General features: G+C 35.7%; 1 protein-coding gene across 7 annotated transcripts in view; it reads left to right on the top strand.

Moving 5' to 3' along the window:
• The window catches only part of ERBB4 (erb-b2 receptor tyrosine kinase 4), a 1,263,146-nt gene that overhangs the window by 1,003,105 nt on the left and 240,865 nt on the right, over positions 1-19,176 (top strand). For all 7 annotated transcript variants that reach the window (XM_051849160.2, XM_051849161.2, XM_051849158.2 and 4 more), the window contains 2 exons: positions 7,153-7,285; positions 11,327-11,449. In XM_051849160.2, the coding sequence (XP_051705120.1) occupies positions 7,153-7,285; positions 11,327-11,449 (256 nt within the window). The remainder of the gene's footprint in view (positions 1-7,152; positions 7,286-11,326; positions 11,450-19,176) is intronic.

Here is a 19,176-nt window from a genome sequence, read left to right on the forward strand (position 1 = left end):
TGTGTACATTAAAATATCCCCCACATCCATTTTCAGTTTAACCTGTAGTGCCCATAAATAAATAACCAGACAGTTCTAATTCTGTTCCAACAACTCTCGAAGACCAATCTCCTAATTATTTAGTTAACTTAGTCTTCTAAAAGCAGAGCTCTTTGATTTAAAGTCAATTTCATTAGAGAACGTTTGTGTACTACATGAATACAGGTTGTTTCCTTTATCATTAATTGAAAATTATTCTGTAATCCAAAAATGAAGAAAAATACACCCATATTATAAATCTAAGGAACATTTTACTTACTGATAAAAAAAAATCCTCTAATAAATTCAGACTCTTTTTTTTTATTTTTTATTTTTTTTTTTGACAGGGAGAGTTACTGAGAGAGAGAGAGAGAGAGAGAGAGAGAGAGAGAGAGAAAGATCTTCCTTTTCTGTTGGTTCACCCCCTCAAATGGCCAGGAGCCAGGTGCTTCCTCCTGGTCTCCCATGCAGGTGCAGGGCCCAAGGACCTGGGCCATCCTCCACTGAGAGCTGGACTGGAAGAGGAGCAACCGGGACAGAATCTGGCGCCCCAACCAGGACTAGAACCCGTGGTGCTGGTGCCGCAGGCGGAGGATTAGCATAGTGAGCTGCAGCACCGGCCAAGACTCTTTTCAATGATGTTATTCTGTTATTCAAAACAGTGCTTTGGGGAAGTGCACTTGACCTAGAGGTTAAGTCCCCTGCCTGCATCTCATTTTGGACGCCAAGTTTGAAGTCCCTACTTTGCTCCAGTGGGAGACCTGGACAGACCCAGTGCCAGCCGTTGTGGGAATTCTTGTGCTCGCTCTCGCTCACTCTCACTCTCTTTCTCTTTCTCTTCCTTCATTCATTTCTGCCTCTAGCTTTCTGCCTCTCAAATAAATTTATTTAGCTTAAAAAACTAGTTATACCATTTCTCTAAAAAATTGCTTTTTCACAATAATATATATTTTTAAAATTCTAAAATATGACTTTACTGCAAAACTTCTACTATTTTGTATTAATCTTTTATCTCTATAAAGCATGGATAATAGTTAAGACATCTGCACCTCCAGATGCTACCTGAACATTTTACATATAAAACATCTTTTATCTTCAGTTGTATATTGTGATTTAGGGAGCTAAATTTGGGTGGAAGGGTTTAGAAACTGAAATTTTCTGTTTTTATTTTTTAAAACATTCATTTATTTAAAACAGGGTAACAGAGAAAAAGGGAAAGATAGATAAAGAGGTCTTCCATCTGCTGGTTCACTCCCGAGATGGTCACAATCGCCAGATCTGGGCCTGGAATTTCAGCGTGGTCTTCCACATGATGTTAGAGTCCCAAGTACTTGGACCATCTTGTGTAGGCTTCCCAGGCACATTAGCAGAAAATTGGATCAGAAACAGAGTAGCTGAAACTCAAACTGGCATTCCCACTTGGCATAATGTTGTCACAAGTGGAAGCTTAGCCTGCTGTGCCACAACACTGCCCCAGTTTTAATTTTTAATTGATATGTAATATTTGTACTAATTTATGTAATTTAATCATATATAAAATATGTAATGATCAAGTCTGGAAAATTGACATTTCCATCTTCGCAAATATCATCATTTCTATGTGCTGGGAATCTTAAAACTCTTGTTCTGATTATTTAAAATTTATAATTAATTGTTGTAGACTATAGTTCCCCTATCTTGCTATATAATATTAGAACCACTTCCCTTCCTGTGTGTTTTGGTATCCATAATCTACCTTCTCACTCCCCTGTCCCTTATATTTCCTAGCTTCTAAAGACCTCCATTCTACACTTGGCTTGTATGTAATCAGCTTTTATAAGGTCAACAAATGAGTGCAAACACATGATATTTGTTTTCCTGTTCTTGCCTTATTTCTCTTAACATAATATTCTCCAGTTTTCTGTTAACATTTGAACTGACATGTAACATTTGCATACTACATTTTTGTGGTATACAATATGTTGTTTTGTTAAAAGGTTTTTTTTTTCCATCTACTTATCTGACTGGAAGAGAGAGAGGGAGAGAGAGAGAGGAGAGAGAGGAAGAGAGTGGGAGACAGAGAGGAAGGGAGGGAGAAAATGAGAGAGGGAGGGAGGGAGAGAGGGAAAGGGGGGAGAGAGAGAAGGAGAAAGAGAGAGAGAGAGAGAGAGATTTATTCTATCCACTGGTTCAAAGCCAGGCCATTGTTTATATTGTGTAGTAAACATATACATCTTCTCAAACATTTATTTCTTTTTAATGAAAAGCTGAAAGTCCTTTGTTCTAGATTTTTTTAAAGAAGATTTAGTTATTTGAGAGATGGAGAGACAGAGATACAGATGTATAGAGAGAGCTTTGATCTGCTGTTTCACCACCCAGATGCCTACAACTGCTGGAGCTGGGCAAGGACCAAAGCGAGAAGCCAAGAACTCCTTCTAGGTGTCCATTATGGGTGGCAGGAACATAGTTACTTGAGTCATCACTATTATTTGAGAGACAGATAGAGAAAATATTGAGCTCCCATTCCTTGGGTCAGTCCCCAAATGCTCAGACCAGGAGTGAGCTGAACCAAAGCTAGAAACCAGGAATTCAACCTAAGTCTCCTCAGTCAGTGACAAGAACCCAGTTACCTGAACCGTCACCACTGCCTCTCAGGGACTCCATTCGTAGGAAGCTGGAGTCAGCAGCCAGAGCCAAGTGTTGAACCCAAGCACCATGATATGACCTGTGGTATCTTAATCACCACCTCAAATGATGGAGCCTCACTGTCATTTTAAAGTCTAGCCAGCCTCTCAAATTAAATGGAATGTATCTAAGAAAGCAGTTTTTAGAAACATTTGAATTTTCATTATAAATTGTGTGGATTTTACTGCCCTTTGTTTATAATCTGATATACAGAAGGATATTTGAGTGTTTGTAAAAATAAGGTCTTATATGTACTCCTACATTTTATATTCTGTAGCAAGAGGAATAGCAGGGTTCAAATTTAACAATCAATGAAAAGAATGTATCTTTTTTATATGAGTACTATTTTTTTTTGAAAGACACTTTTCTTTTATGGGCTAATTGCATTCAAGATAATTGAATATAATATGTTGTGTGGTCTCTGAATTTCTAAGTGAATTATGAAAACCAAATTATATGCTTTTAAACAAATTACCAAGATCACTTGTGACTCAGAATCCTTATGATATTAGTTTTATGAGTAGTGGGATAATATCAGTTTCATTACACTATTTCCAAATCACAGAATAAGGTAAGCTATTGATGGGTTACATCCTTTTAGTATAAGTTTGTACTTGACATGTGAATTGTCCTATTATTTATACTTTACAGAGTCCCAATTCTTTTTAATTTATAGTCAGTATATAAACCAACCAAAAAATACTACTCCTCTTAGAGATGAGGGATTGCAAAGTACTTTAGCTCTGTTAGTGTTTGACTGTTCTGATTTCAATAGTGTCTCATCCATGAGTTCCCTGAGTTACATATAGGAGGAAAACATTCTCAGAAACTGATTGATTGACAATAGCCAGCATTAAACCTTGAAGATACATAAAGCAGTTTAAAGAAGCAATTTAAGTAGTTGTGTCCTCCTGAACCAAAGGGAACTCATATGCCCTAAGCATTAACTCATGGAGAAAAATAGGTGTCTAACCTACAACTGCAAATATCTGTGAATCTTCAAAGTTGAGAGAAACAGGAAACATGTAAATAGTGTTAACTTTTAATTAATTAGCTTGATTTTATGGAACATAATGTTCATTGTAAGAAGCATAATAGTAATTAAATGGTTCAGACACATTAAACTGTAATGAATAGAAAATATATGCAAAAGTACTTAGACTGTTAAAGTGGACAGGGAATAATAAAATGAAATCTTAATTGAAAAATGCGAACTAAACATTCAAGAAAAAATAAAACAAGTTCATTTTTACAAAACAAAACTTTTAGACATTGATTTCTTTTTCTGTATTTTTCCAAAATTTAATAAATTATTTCACAATAAATATAATTATATTATAAAAATTGGGAAATTAACATCAGTAAAATACAAAAATAAGAGTACTTTTTCATACTTCAACAAATAACTATTATTTAAAGTATTATTTGTATTATTTCAGGTCTATATATTTCAGGTCTATAAAGATATATCTATGCAAAAACGTTGTCATATTAAGATCCTAATGTTTTATAATCCAGTACTTCCAGTTTCTATGGTGCTTACCTTAAGACACTTGCACACTTTTATCTCATTTGCTATTTAATCTATATTTAGATCTCAAGTTATCCTAAAATTATCCAAACCAGTATCAAATCCAGAATTATATTTCACATCTAGTTGTTATGTCTGTTAAACATTCTTAGTTTCATCCCCTTTTTTCATGACAGTCGTTATTAAATAGAACTTCCAATGTGTCTTATAGAGTGATCCCCATTTATCGATTTTTCTTTGCTTCTTTGTAGCTAATGACTTCTTTTTCAAGAGGCTGTTCTATGAAAATCGTTGCCTCTTGAAATGTCTAACATTTATTTGTGATTTTTAAGTGCAAGAATTGTAGTTCTCTGTCTCTTCAGGTCATTCCTGTAGAGTGGTAAGAGAAGAAAAAAAAATAATCAGAAACTTCTATGTGACAATTTTGAAAATAAACTCTGAAAATAAAACCAAATAGCTGTGTTTTGAGTTTTGAATACTTCATTTAGATTATCATGAACAATTGTTGTAATGACATGACAATTGATCTTTACTGGAATAAGATAAAAAGATCTTAACTATTGGAAGGGATCATTTTTAAAACATTTGAACAAAAACCAAGATAGAACATTTTCTTTTAATACATTGACTTGTGTGTTCATAAATATATGCCAGGTATTCTTTTGTGTAACAAATAAACAAAGTTCAGAGTTTGCCTGAATCTATGTTGGATACTGTTTTCATTTATACATAAGTCTTTTGCAATTAAAACAAATTAACTTCAGAATGGCATTATGGCATATCAGGTTAGGCTGCCACTTATGACCCTGGCATCCCATGTGGGTGCCAGTTCTAGTCCTGCTGCTATACCTCCAATCCAGCTCCCTGCTAATACTCTTGAGAAAGCAATGGAATATGACCCAGGTACCTGGATACCTGCACATATGTAAGAGTCCTGGATAAAGGTCCAGGCTCCTGGCTTTAGCCTGGCCCAGTCCCTGCGTTGCAGCCATCTGGGGAGTAAACCAGTGGTTGGAAGATTCTTTCTCTCTCTGACTGTCTCTCCTCTGTCTCTATAACTCTGCCTTTCAAATTAAATAAATAAACCTTTAAAAAAATTCAGCTTATGAAATGAAAATATAATTCTTCCTGTATTAGTGACTTTCCAAAATATGTTAGGCTCTTGAGCAGAAATGCCTTTAGTTGAAAACCAAAAAAAAATTTTTAAAATACATATTTAACTGGCATTCTCAAAAAATATGATCTTAGACACACCAAAACATATCACAATGATGAGTTTGTGTCCAGACTGTAATTTAATTTTCTCAGTATAGGCTTTTATATCTTCAGAATATCCCATTTAGGAAAATCTAGTTGAATTATAGCAACATTTTAGTGTGCTATAGTACATAGAGCTGTCAGGAAACAACCTTTAGAATGAACTACTTTTTAAGATTATTATGCAGTTTTATATGACAATATAGCAGTCATAATCTTTAAAAGACAGGATTTCATTTCTAGAAGTAGTTACCCAGATTTTTTCCCCACGACCCCCTTAAAATTTCAAGACTTTAATTACAGTCATCCACTATCATTATTTCTGCTCAGTCATCTTGAGTAATGGTTTATTTTGCAAAAGCAAGTAATTCTTTTCTAAACTAATGTAGTTACATAGAATAAATCCTTCTAAAAATTAGGAATATATAAGATATTTTATTATGGAAAATACAGGAATATGAGTAGTGTTTTTGTTAGTTTCAATATCTATAATGGTTGCATAGTCAAATATTTATTAGGAACACCTATGAGTTTTGCTCCTGGTTATTTTCTGTAGCATACAAAATTCATAGACTTCAAAACTCTGACCACTGAAAACTCACCAAAAATGCTCTATTGTAGAACAAGAAATTGAAAACCACAAGTTTTACCATTCAAACAAGGAAAAATTATCTTGGAAAACAATAAGTCATCAGTTTCAAAATTATATCTTTTCTAATATATTGGATAAACATTTTAACAATAAAAGTCTCCAGGCAACCTCTTGCTAATCCCAATTTGGCATTATACACACCTTTCTTGTAATACTTACGGTACAGAACTTTGGAAATATACGTTTGCTTACACACTTTTTATTAATGCAATTTCCCATTACCATCATTCTCACTCTGAAATTATCTGACCCAATTCTTTATCTTTCTCCTGGTCTTCTTCCTGCCATGGCTATCCTTATCAGTTTCCAATAGCACTTCTATTCAACAGCAACATTTTACCAGTACCCTGGAACTCCGGAGCTGTTAGGTTTCATATTTCTCCAGGCCGCTCTCATTTTTTTGCTTTTATAGCAGTGGTTCCCAAATAATGATGATGTTTAGCAATGTCCAGTGATATTCTTATGAGTGGAGATAGTAGTAAGATTGCCACCTAGTGGATGGAGGCCAGGGATTCTGTTAAACATCCTGAAATACATACAACAAGCCCTACCACAAACTAGTATCCTTCCCAAAATGTCAATAGTGCCACTGTTGGGAAAACTTGATCTAGAGAAAATGCTAAAAATAGAATTATAGTCTATAACAATACCATTAAAGTATATATTTCACTTATTCATAGATCATAGTATAATTTAAACAATTGTAAATGTTCCCATATCAACACTTGGCATGTGTTCTCCATTCTTTTACCAAATTTTGCATTTTTTAATTAAATAGCATGTTGTGGCTACCCATTCCCAAGGATTAGCTTTATGAGCATGGTTTATTATATAAGAATAGAACAAGCAAAACAAAAATGTAACCTTTTTTTAACCATGAAAAATGTTGTGTTATAGAACTAATGTATTTTTACTTGCATTACTTCTAAATGACTGGATTTGTGAAATGTAAATACGATCTTAAACAACTGCTTTCCTATTTCTGTCTTTTATCTCCTCATATTTTTTTTTTTTCCATTCTGATTGACAGAACTCCCCTGATTGCAGCTGGAGTCATTGGTGGGCTTTTTATCCTGGTCATTGTGGGCCTGACATTTGCAGTGTATGTTAGAAGGAAGAGCATCAAAAAGAAAAGAGCCTTGAGAAGATTCCTGGAAACAGAGGTGAGTTGTTTATTTCTTCTTTTGATGTGCTTAAGGATGTTCATTAGGTCTAGAAGATACTCAGTTTTTTAATCCAAGTGAAAATTGTATTCGATATCCTGATGAAGGAGATTCTACTTTACAGTATGTTAAACAGAGCAGATGAACAATCAGAGTCTACAAAAATAGTTGAGGAAGGTGCCTGGCTTCAAAAGTAGATAGTAGGGGCCAGGGAAATTGTTGTACTGGAGAGAAAATAAATCTATTTCTTCAGTGGGGTTCCTGTTAGCAAGCTGTTCATAGAGGGTATATTAAAAGTAACAAAACTGGAAAGTGGCTGGAGAGAGGATATCTCAGTGGCAGAACTAAGAAAGTGATAGAGAATTTTTCTAGTTCAAAATATAACCAGATAGGCAAGCAATGTATGGTTTAATTAAAATCATTAAATTGGCAACCAATGATATCATTATACCAGCAGTGAAATACTGAGCTTACAGGATAAAGCTTAGTGCTGTAATCACAAAGACCTTACAACTGAATTTATGGGATCCATTTAATATTTTGCATAGTGGTTATTGTGAACATGTAAATTACCCATAAGTTATTATAATTTCTTTTATATTGCCACATTCAGTTCTCTAGCATGCAAGCTGATAGTTTTCTTTGTACAGAATATAAGAGAAAAACAATTTCAGGAAAATACTTTCTAAGGATTAGAGTTTTCTGAAATTGTAATAGGCTGTCTCATCAATAGATACTCAAAACAAAGAGAGTCAATATACGTGGAAAAATACGGTAGTAATCCGTATGTTATCCTGGCTGTTTGCAAAAAACCAACTTGACCACTTTCAACCTTGCACTTTCAAACCTTCACATTTCACCAGAATGAAGTTTGGAAGCAACACATTGTTGTGCACATTTTCAATTTAGCTAGGAGGCTAGAGGTGGATAGAATTTTTCCTCATTCGCAGCTTGGGGCATTCAGTGAGAGAATTCTGAACATTAAAGTAGAGTTAGAGAGGAAGTCAAATTTTTCAACAGCAGTGGACATCCAGATAACTGAATTTAAAAAAGAGAAAGTAGTCTATTAACCATGTGCAGGGAAAGTTCATTGCTATGAAAAGAGTAGTGTTGAATTTGTTTGTTTTTGTTTTGTTTTGCTTTTTAGTGAGGTGCTTTTTAAGAATGACCTGGAGGGTCCAGTTGCTGTAGTGCAGTGGTTTAAGCCACCTTCTACAGCATCAGCATTGCATATGGGCACCACTTCGAATCCCAGCTGCTCCAATTCCAGGATAGCTCCCTGATAATGTGCCTGGAAAGCAGCGAAAGATGGACTAAGCGCCTAAGCCCCTGCATAAGCCCTCCCAAGTGGGAGACAGAGTTAAAGCTCCTGGCTCCCAGCCCTGGTCACTGAAGCTATTTGGAGAGTGAACTCTCTTCTGTCTCTGTCTCTCCCTTTCTCTTTCTCGGTAGCTCTTTCAAATAAATAAATAAATATATCTTTTTCTTTAAAACAAGAATGACCTTGAAATTTCCATTTCCTTACTAGGTAAACATGTACTGATTGGTGTTATGAACTGATTTTTATTTTCTAAAAAAAATTTGCTTACGCCTGATTGTTTTAAATTTAAGATTTTTCTACACCAACTGCAATAGAAGAATAATTGTTAAAAGGATCACTTTTAACTTCTTAAATATTGAAGCTAGGACTCTGCATCAGAGGTGAATAAATTGTTTAAGTAAGATATATTGTTGGAATGCTTTTAAAGTATAATATAGTGTTGACATACTTTTAAAGATAATATACTTTCCCAAATCATATTTTCTAGGTTCTTTCTTCTGTTATATGCATAAAATTAAAAACTATACTTTTAAATACAAAATAGACTATAAGCTTGAAGCTTTGGTAGATACTTTGTTTCAAAAATGTATTGATAATATATGATTCTGTCCCTGAAGGACTGACACATTCCCCGCCTAACATACACTAGACAACACTGCAGAATTTTCCAGCTATGCTATCTCACTCCCTTTCTCTTTCCTCTAAGGTAATTATTATTGTACCTAGTTTACAGATGGGAAGTAAGGAGCCAAGTGTGGCAGGTTAATTACTTTCTAAGTCTGTGAAAGGCAGCACTGGTGTACAGTCCTCCAGATTTTAATTCAGTCCTCTTCCCACCATTTCACTGTTGGCTCACAATATAAAATACACTTCCTTAAAGATGCAATATTCAAATTCTGGAGAAAATATGTCTGTAGAATTTTTTAAATGAAACCCATGGTTAGTTGGTAGAAACTAAACATCTAACACAAAATTGTGAAGTTTTTAAAAAATAAAATTTTGGCATGAGAGAAGACATATATATGTAAAGTTCAAAGTACTGAAGCCTTCTCTCTAAGTTTGAATGTGACATTATATGACTTTGGCATGTGATTTTGAAAGAGGATTCATAAATCTTATTCATTCTCCACATAGTGTATGCAAATCAAAATCCACCAAACAACTCTTGTTTAGAAGTTGTCTTCAAACCCAAAGGGTTTTCTCATATACAATTTAGTGATTATTTCTGAAAATTTTTAAATGTGAGTTGAATGCAATTATATATAATCAGATTTATACTTTTTACGCTATAAATCTGAAAATGAAATAAAAGCACATTCCCAAACTGTTAGAAAAAAAACTTTTATTAATACTTTTTAATATGTTTGTCCTAAATTCCTGTTATTGCTACACTCACCTACACTCAAGCCTGTTCCACTAATTAAGTAGGCCATGATGTTCACAGAAGCATGATAATAATACCCAAGCTGGAAGGCTACAGTGCACTTAGCCTTGTAAATAGACATTTTGAAATACAGTGGTGGTTTCAAGACAATTTGAGTAGGAGTAGCCCTTAATTATTTCCTTATGCTGAGAAAGAACAGGCTATTTATCTGTGTTTAAAGTTTAGTTCCTTTTTAACTTAAAAAAAATCCTCTTATTTCACCCACTTGCCTCTTTCCTCAAGCATTGACAAAAACTTTTACCAGAGGATATAAGCTACCATCAGGTAGCCAGCCTCTCTCTTGTGTAAATGTTTTTCTCATTTATGCAAGGAAATGGCACACATTCTCATACATTTTGTTTGCTTTCCTCCTCTCCAGCTCAATAACAACTTAACTCTGACATCTAGAACTATCAGGCTAATTTAGCATCTTTGGGCCACACCCAGCCCACTGCATGACGCGGTGTTTTGCACTTTAATCTCACCTTTCAGACCTAACTCCTGATTGTATTCCATTATGTTTTCCTCTTTCTCATAATGCTGTGCCCAAACTGTTTTGCACAGTGTCGCTTCCCTCCTAATGTCAATACATTTTCATTACCTTGAGATTGATATTAAAGTCTTTCTTTAGGAAGCCAAAGTTAATGGTGGGCCTCCCTTCCCAATGATTGTTTTGTCCCTTTGCATTCTGTAGCATTCACTTGTGATCTAGAATGCTATGATTTATCAGAGAATGCTTGATCTAGGAGGTACACTAGGGCCCTGCTCTTAACATGCACTCAGTGACTCCCATCATATATAGCAATTCTGTAAAAGTGCAAAATTTCGGTCCTGCTCCAGACCTACTGAACCAGGATCTCCATTTTAACCAAGAACCTTGGGTAATTCATGTTTACACTAAAGTTTTAGAACTACTGTTCTAGGGTACAATATTGGCATTATGCTTGTTTTTGTCCTCATCTGTTTGTCTTATCTTCCCAGCTAGATTTAAATCACTAGTGTTTCCTATTTGTGTATATGCATCAGATTTCCTAGACTAGTTTGCTTCAAGTTGGGTACATATTTATTTCCTGTGTTTATCCCATCCAAGAATGGGAGAAGAGAAAGGATAGATTCTGAAGGAGTGCATAGATGTGAGTCTGTAGCGGTTGAGAGTGGGCCATATAACAAGAATGTTGTTTGTCACAGACAAATATGTTTGTATGTCTTCACATGTCTGCCAAAGAGAACCGGAGAGGGAGAGAAGGCATTCTTATCAGAGTGAAAGTTGTACAACTTCCTTCTTGTTGCTTTGTAGTTGGTGGAGCCCTTGACTCCCAGTGGCACAGCACCTAATCAAGCTCAACTTCGGATTCTGAAAGAAACTGAGCTCAAGAGAGTGAAAGTCCTTGGCTCTGGTGCTTTTGGAACCGTTTATAAAGTAAGTACAATTATGTAAGTTTTGTTTCAGCCTAGACAAAAAATATAGCCAAAGTGACTGATTGATTTAGACAGCCTAATTTCTTTTTAAAATTCAGAGAGAAAGATCTTTATAGTATTGGGAAGTTGCTGCACAAATGAATTCATTAATGTTTTATTAAATAAGCTAGGATGAATACAGTCTTAATAGAAAGGTGGGAAACATTAATACAAAGCCAAGTGTAATTTTTTCTTTCCATGACTTTCTGAGCCCCTCTCAATACCATCTTTCCCTTTGGCAAGATCCAAAATACCCATCCGCGGGCCATTTCCCTTTCCACCTGTGTAGTTCTCTATGGAATCGCAGACATTCCTCTGCATGTACCATAACCTTTTGCTCTTCTTGTATTCTTTTCTCATCATTCTTGGTCTACTGCCTGATCTCTTTAGACTCCGCAGGGATGTGCTGATATGTTAAAGGGCTAGGACAATGTCCTAAATCATATCTGACTACTTAGTTACATAGTTTAATGGTTACCAATCAGTGCTCCTGGTTTTGATGCTCTTGCCATTATTTACAAACTATAAAATTGCCTTTATATGCAATATCTAGGTCAGATAGAAGGAAAGAGTTATATAATGGTTTTCATTAAGACACGCTTCTAAGAATGGATAATGCAAATGATGAGATTTGAATGTTTGCTTGTTTAACATAATTGCAAGACCAATCTAGAAGCCAGGCCTAGATTAATTGTGGTAAAATTTATTTTAATACTAAATAAAGATAAGACATTCTTTTATTGTTGAATATTTCTTGTTATATCCATTGCTACAAATTTCAAAATTTCCTTTGACAATTTATTTGTTAAACTTATATTCAGGTATACCTTTTAACAAGTGTATCTGCTAAAAAAAATTTAGATTTTAAGAACTTTGCTTTTCAGAATTTTTTTTCCCATTTAACTCAATGACTTATTTAACAGAAAGCATCAATAATTAGAACAGAATCTTTGGATCAGCATTGTGGCAAAGCACATTAAGCCACTGCCTGAGATATTCACCAGCCATAATGCCAGTTTAAATTCAAACTGCTCACTTCCGATCCAGCTCTGTGCTAATGCAGCTGGAAAAGTAGCATTCCATGGCCTGAGTGCTTGGGCCCCTGCATCCCATACATGAGAGACCTGGCTCTGGCCTCCTTCCTCTGTTCCTCACTCCCCCTCCAACTCTGCCTTTCAAATAAAATAAAATCTTTAATAAATATTTATATATAAATATATTTACAAACTTTAATTTTCCTCTCTTGAGTGTTCTGAAATAATCTATTCTCCTTAAAGTGTTTTACTACAAGATAAAATGCAGATTCTTTTTTTTTTTTTTTTGACAGGCAGAGTGGACAGTGAGAGAGAGAGAGACAGAGAGAAAGGTCTTCCTTTTGCCGTTGGTTCACCCTCCAATGGCCGCCGCCATACTTTTAAAACATTAATTAATTACTTAATTTGAAAGGCAGACTGATAGAGAAGGAGAGAAAGAGTGAGATAGAGAGATAGGATTTTCCATCTGTTGGTTCATTCCCCCAAATAAGTGCAACAACCAGGTCTGGGCCAGGCCAAAGCTAGCAGCCAAGAATTTCATCCTGCCTCCCATGTAGATGGCAAAGGCCTAAGCAGCGGGGCCATTTTCTGTTGCCTTCTCAGTGCCTTAGCAGAAAGGCTGATTTGGAAGCAGGGCGTCCAGGAATTGAACCAGCACTTCGATATGGAATGTCCTGCAACTCAACACTGGCCATAGAATTTTAGTGTACACATTTGTTCAATGAAATTTGAAATTAATAAATGATCGAATAATTTTCATAGATACTTTTTTTTTTTTACTTTTTTTAACTTTTATTTAGTAAACATAAATTTCCAAAGTACAGTTTATGGATTACAATGGCTTTTTCCCCCCATAACTTCCCTCCCACTCACACCCCTTCCATCTCCTGCTCCCTCTTCCATTCTGTTCACATAAAGATTCATTTTGAATTATCTTTATGTATAGAAGATCAATTTAGCATATATTAAGTAAAGATTTCATCAACTTGCACCCACACAGAAACACAAAGTGTAAAATACTGTTTCAGTACTAGTTATAGCATTACTTCAAATTGAACAACACAGTAAGGATAGAGATCCTACATGAGGAGTAAGTGCACAGTGACACCTATTGTTGACTTAACAATTTGACACTCTTGTTTATGGCGTCAGTAATCTCCCTATGCTCTAGTCATGAGTTGCCAAAGCTATGGAAGCCTTTTGAGTTCGCTGACTCCGATCTTATTTAGACAAGGTCATAGTCAAAGTGGAAGTTCTCTCCTCCCTTCAGAGAAAGGTACCTCCTTCTTTGATGGCCCGTTCTTTCCACTGAGATCTTACTCACAGAGATCTTTCATTTAGTTTTCTTTTTTTTTTGCCAGAGTGTCTTGTCTTTCCATGCTTAAAATACTCTCATGGGCTTTTCAGCCGGATCCACATGCCTTAAGGGCTGATTCTGAGGCAAGAGTGTTGTTTAGGACATCTGCCCTTCTATGAGTCTGCTGTGTATCCCACTTCCCATGTTGGATCGTTCTCTCCCTTTTTTATTCTATCAGTTAGTATTAGCAGACACTGGTCTTGTTTATGTGATCCCTTTGACTTTTAGACCTATCATTATGATCAATTGTGAACTGAAATTGATCACTGGGACTAGTGAGATGGCATTGGTACATTCAACCTTGATGGGATTGTATTGGAATCCCCTGGCATGATTCTAACTCCAACATTTGGAGCCAGTCCTATTGAGCATGTCCCAAATAGTGCATCTCCTCCCTCTCTTATCCCCACTCTTATATTTAACAGTGATCACTTTTCAGTTAAATTTAAACACCTAAGAATAATTGTGTGTTAATTACAGAGTTCAACCAATAGTATTAAGTAGAACAAAAAAAAAATACTGAAAGGGATAAAGTATTAAATTGTACATCAACAGTCAGGACAAGGGCTGATCAAGTCACTGTTTCTCATAGTGTCCATTTCACTTCAACGGGTTTCCTTTTTGATGCTTGGTTAGTTGTCACTGATCAGGGAAAACATTTGATATTTGTCCCTTTGGGATTGGCTTAATTCACTCAGCATGATGTTTTCCAGATTCCTCCATTTTGTTGCAAATGACCAGATTTCATTATTTTTACTACTGCATAGTATTCTATAGAGTACATGTCCCAAAATTTCTTTATCCAGCCTAATGTTGATGGGCATTTAGGTTGATTTCAGGTCTTAGCTATTGTGAGTTGAGCTGCAATAAACATTAAGGTGCAGACAGCTTTTTTCTTTGCCAATTTCATTTCCTTTGGGTAAATTCCAAGGAGTAGGATGGCTGGGTTGTATGGTAGGGTTATATTCAGGTTTCTGAGGAATCTCCAGACTGATTTCCAGAGTGGCTTTACCAGTTTGCATCCCCACCAACAGTGGGTTAATTTCCCTTTTTCCCCACATCCTCTCCAGCATCTATTGTTGGTAGATTTCTGAATATGAACCATTCTCACCAGGTTGAGGTAAAACCTCACTGTGGTTTTGATTTGCATTTCCCTGATTACTAGTTATCTTGAACATTTTTTCATGTGTCTGTTGGCCATTTGGATTTCCTCTTTTGAAAAATGTCTATTGAGGTCCTTGGCCCATCTCTTAAGTGGGCTGTTGGTTTTGATGTTGTGGAGTTTCTTGATCTCTTTGTAGATTCTGGTTATTAACCCTTTATCTGTTGCATAGTTTGCAAATATTTTTTCCCATTTTGTCGGTTGCCTCTTCACTCTCCTGACTGTATCTTTTGCAGTACAGAAACTTCTCAATTTGATGCAATCCCAAATGTTAATTTTGGCTTTGTCTGCCTGTGCTTCTGGTTACTTTTCCAAGAAGTCTTTGCCAGTACCTATATTTTGCAGGGTTTCTCCAATGCTCTCTAATAATTTGATGGTGTCAGTTCATAGATTTTAGGTCTTTAATCCATGTTGAATGGATTTTTGTGTAAGGTGAAAGGTAGAGGTCTTGCTTCATGCTTCTGCATGTGGAAATCCAGTTTTCCCAGCACCATTTATTGAATAGACTGTCCTTACTCCAGGGATTGGTTTTGGATCCTTGATCAAATATAAGTTGGCTGTAGATGTTTGCATTGATTTCTGATGTTTCTATTCTGTTCCATTTGTCTATCCATCTGTTTCTGTACCAGTACCATGCTGTTTTGATTATAACTGCCCTGTGGTATGTCCTGAAATCTGGTATTGTGATGCCTCCAGCTTTGTTTTCGTTGTATAAGATTGTTTTAGCTATTCGAGTTCTCCTGTGTCTCCATATGAATTTCAGCATCATACTTTTGTGATCTCAGAATGTCTTTGGTATTTTGATTGGTATCGCATTGAATCTATAAATTGCTTTTGGGAAAATGGACGTTTTGATGATGTTGATTCTTCCAATCCATGAGCATGGAAGATTTTTCCATTTTTTGGTATCCTCTTCTATTTCTTTCTTTAAGATTTTGTAATTTTCATCGTAGAGATCTTTAACGTCCTTGGTTAAGTTTATTCCAAGGCATTTGATTGTTTTTGTAACTATTGTAAATGGTATTGATCTTAGCAGTTCTTTCTCAGCCGTGGTATTGCCTGTGTATGCAAAGGCTGTTGTTTTTTGTGAACTGATTTTATATCCTGCTACTTTGCCAAACTCTCCGAAGAGTTCCAATAGTCTCTTAGTCGAATTCTTTGGATCCCCTAAATAAACAATCATATCATCGGCAAAGAGGGTTAGTTTGAGTTCTTCCTTCCCAATTTGTATCCTTTTCGTTTCTTTTTCTTGCCTAATAGCTCTGGCTAGAACTTCCAGAACTATATTGAATAGCAGTGGTGAGAGTGGACATCCCTGTCTGGTACCAGATCTCAGTGAAGATGCTTCCAACTTTTCCATTCAATAGGATGTTGGCCGTGGGTTTTTCAGAAATTGCTTTGATTGTATTGAGGAATGTTCCTTCCATACCCAGTTGGCTTAGAGTTTTCATTATAATAGGGTGTTGTGTTTTATCAAATGCTTTCTCTGCCTCTATTGAGATAATCATATGGTTTTTCTTCTGCAGTCTGTTTATATGGTGTATCACATTGATTGTTTTGTGCACATTGAACCATCCCTGCATACCAGGGATAAATCCCACTTGGTCTGGGTGGATGATCTTTCTGATGTGTTGTTGCATTCTATTGGCCAGAATTTTATTGAGGATTTTTGCATCTTTGTTCATCAGGGATATTGTTATGAAATTTTCTTTCAATGTTGCATCTTTTTCCAGCTTAGGAATTAAGGTGATGCTGGCTTCATAGAAAGAATTTGGGAGGATTCCCTCTTTTTCAATTATTCTGAATAGTTTGAGAAGAACTGGAGTTAGTTCATCTTTAAATGTCTGGTAGAATTCAGCAGTGAATCCATCTTGTCCTGGGCTTTTCTTTGTTGGGAGGACCTTTATTACTGTTTCAATTTCTGTCTCAGTTATGAGTCTGTTTAGGTTTTCGATGTCTTCCTGGTTCAATTTAGGTAGATTGCATGTGTCCAGGAATCTATCCATTTCTGATAGATTTCCATGTTTGCTGGCATACAAGTCCTTGTAGTAATTTCTGATGATTCTTTTTATTTCTGTGGTGTCTGCTGTTACGTTTCCTTTTTCATCTCTGATTTTATTGATTTGGGTCTTTTCTCTTCTTTTTTTAGTTAGTTGGGCCAATGGCGTGTCAATTTTGTTTATTTTTTCAAAAAACCAGCTCCTCATTTGGCTGATTTTTTGTAATGTTTTTTTGGATTCAATCCTATTGATTTCTTTCTGATTTTAATTATTTCTCTTCTCCTACTAGATTTGGGTCTGGTTTGCTGCAGATTTTCTAGATCCTTGAGCTGCATTGAAAGCTCATCTATTTGGTGCCTTTCCAATTTCTTGATGTAGGCACCTATTGATATAAACTTTCCTCTTAACACTGCTTTTGCTATATCCCGTAAGTTTTGCTATGTTGTGCTGTAATCCTCATTTACTTCCACAAAGTTTTTGATTTCTCTTTTGATTTCTTCTATGACCCATTGTTCATTCAGGAGCATGTTGTTCAATCTCCATGTGTTTGCATATGCTCTAGGGATTCCTGATTTGCTAATTTCCAACTTCATTCCCCTATGGTCTGAGAAGCTGCATCATATGATTCTAATTCTTTTGAATTTGCTGAGATTTGCTTTATGGCCTAGTATGTGATCAATACTTGAGTAGGTTCCATGTACTGCTGAGAAAAATGTAAAGTCTTTAAGTGTAGGATGAAAAGTTCTATAGATATCTGTTAGATACATTTAGGCTATAGTGTCAATTAAATCTACTGTATCCTTGTAGATCTTCTGTCCTGTTGATCTATCTACTTCTGAGAGTAGAATATTGAAGTCCCCAGATATTTTTGTATTGGAGTCTAAGTCTCCCTTTAAGTCTCTTAAAATATCTTTTAAATAAACTGGTGCCTTGTAATTAGGTGCATATACATTGATAATCGTTATATCTTCCAGTTGAATTGATCCCTTAATCATTATGTCATGTCCCTCTTTGTCTCTCTTAACAGTTTTTGTGTTAAAGTTTATGTTGTCCGATATTAAGATGGCTATGCCAGCCCTTTTTTTATTTCTGTTTGCATCATATATCTTTTTCCAGCTTTTCACTTTCATTGTGCATGCATCTTTGTTGGAAAGATGTGTTTCTTGTAAGCATCTTAACCCAATCAGCCAATCTGTGTCTTTTAACTGGAGAATTGAGGCCATTAACGTTCAATGTGACTATTGACAAGTAGTAACTTTGTCCTGCCATTTTCCCAAAGATATTTTCTAATATATGCTTTGAACTTCCTGTGATCTTTTGCTGTGAGGTTTCCTTCCTTTACCTTCTTTCATATTGATGACCGTGTTTCTGTATTTCTGTGTTTAACCCATCTTTAAGCATCTTTTGCAGGGTTGGATGAGTGGCAACAAATTCTTTCAATTTCTATTTGCTGTGAAAGGTCTTTATTTCACCTTCATTCACAAATGAGAGCTTTGCAGGATATAATATTCTGGGCTGGCAGTTTTTCTCTCTTAGTACCTGGGCTATGTCTTGCCATTCTCTTCTAGCTTGTAGGGTTTCTGATGAGAAATCTGCTGTGAGTCTAATTGGAGATCCTCTGAGAGTAATCTGACATTTCTCTCTTGCTCATTTTAGAATCATTTCTTTATGTTTCACTGTGTTGAGTTTGATTACAACGTGTCATGGTGAGTATCTCTTTTGGTCATGTTTACTAGGGATCCAATGAGCTTCCTGTACTAGGATGTCTCTGTCCTTCTCCAAACCCGGGAAGTTCTCTGCTAGTATCTCATTAAAAAGGCCTTCTAATCCTTTCTCTTTCTCCCTGCCTTCAGGAACTCCTAGAACCCGAATGTTGGGTTTTTTAATAGTATCCTGTAGATTCCCAACAATATTTTTTAGATTTCAAACTTCTTCTTCTTTTCTTTGGTTTGACTGTATACTTTCCTGTGCTCTGTCTTCTAAGTCCGATATTCTCTCTTCTGCTTCACTGACTCTGTTTTTAAGGCTCTGTAATGTTTTTGTCATTTGATCTATTGAGTTCTTCATTTCATTTTGATTTCTCTTCACTATCACACTTTCCTGTTCTACTAGTTTCTGCATTTCATTTTGATTCCT

This window comes from Oryctolagus cuniculus, chromosome 3, assembly GCF_964237555.1.
Source record: "Oryctolagus cuniculus chromosome 3, mOryCun1.1, whole genome shotgun sequence".
Classification (NCBI taxonomy): Eukaryota; Metazoa; Chordata; class Mammalia; order Lagomorpha; family Leporidae; genus Oryctolagus; species Oryctolagus cuniculus.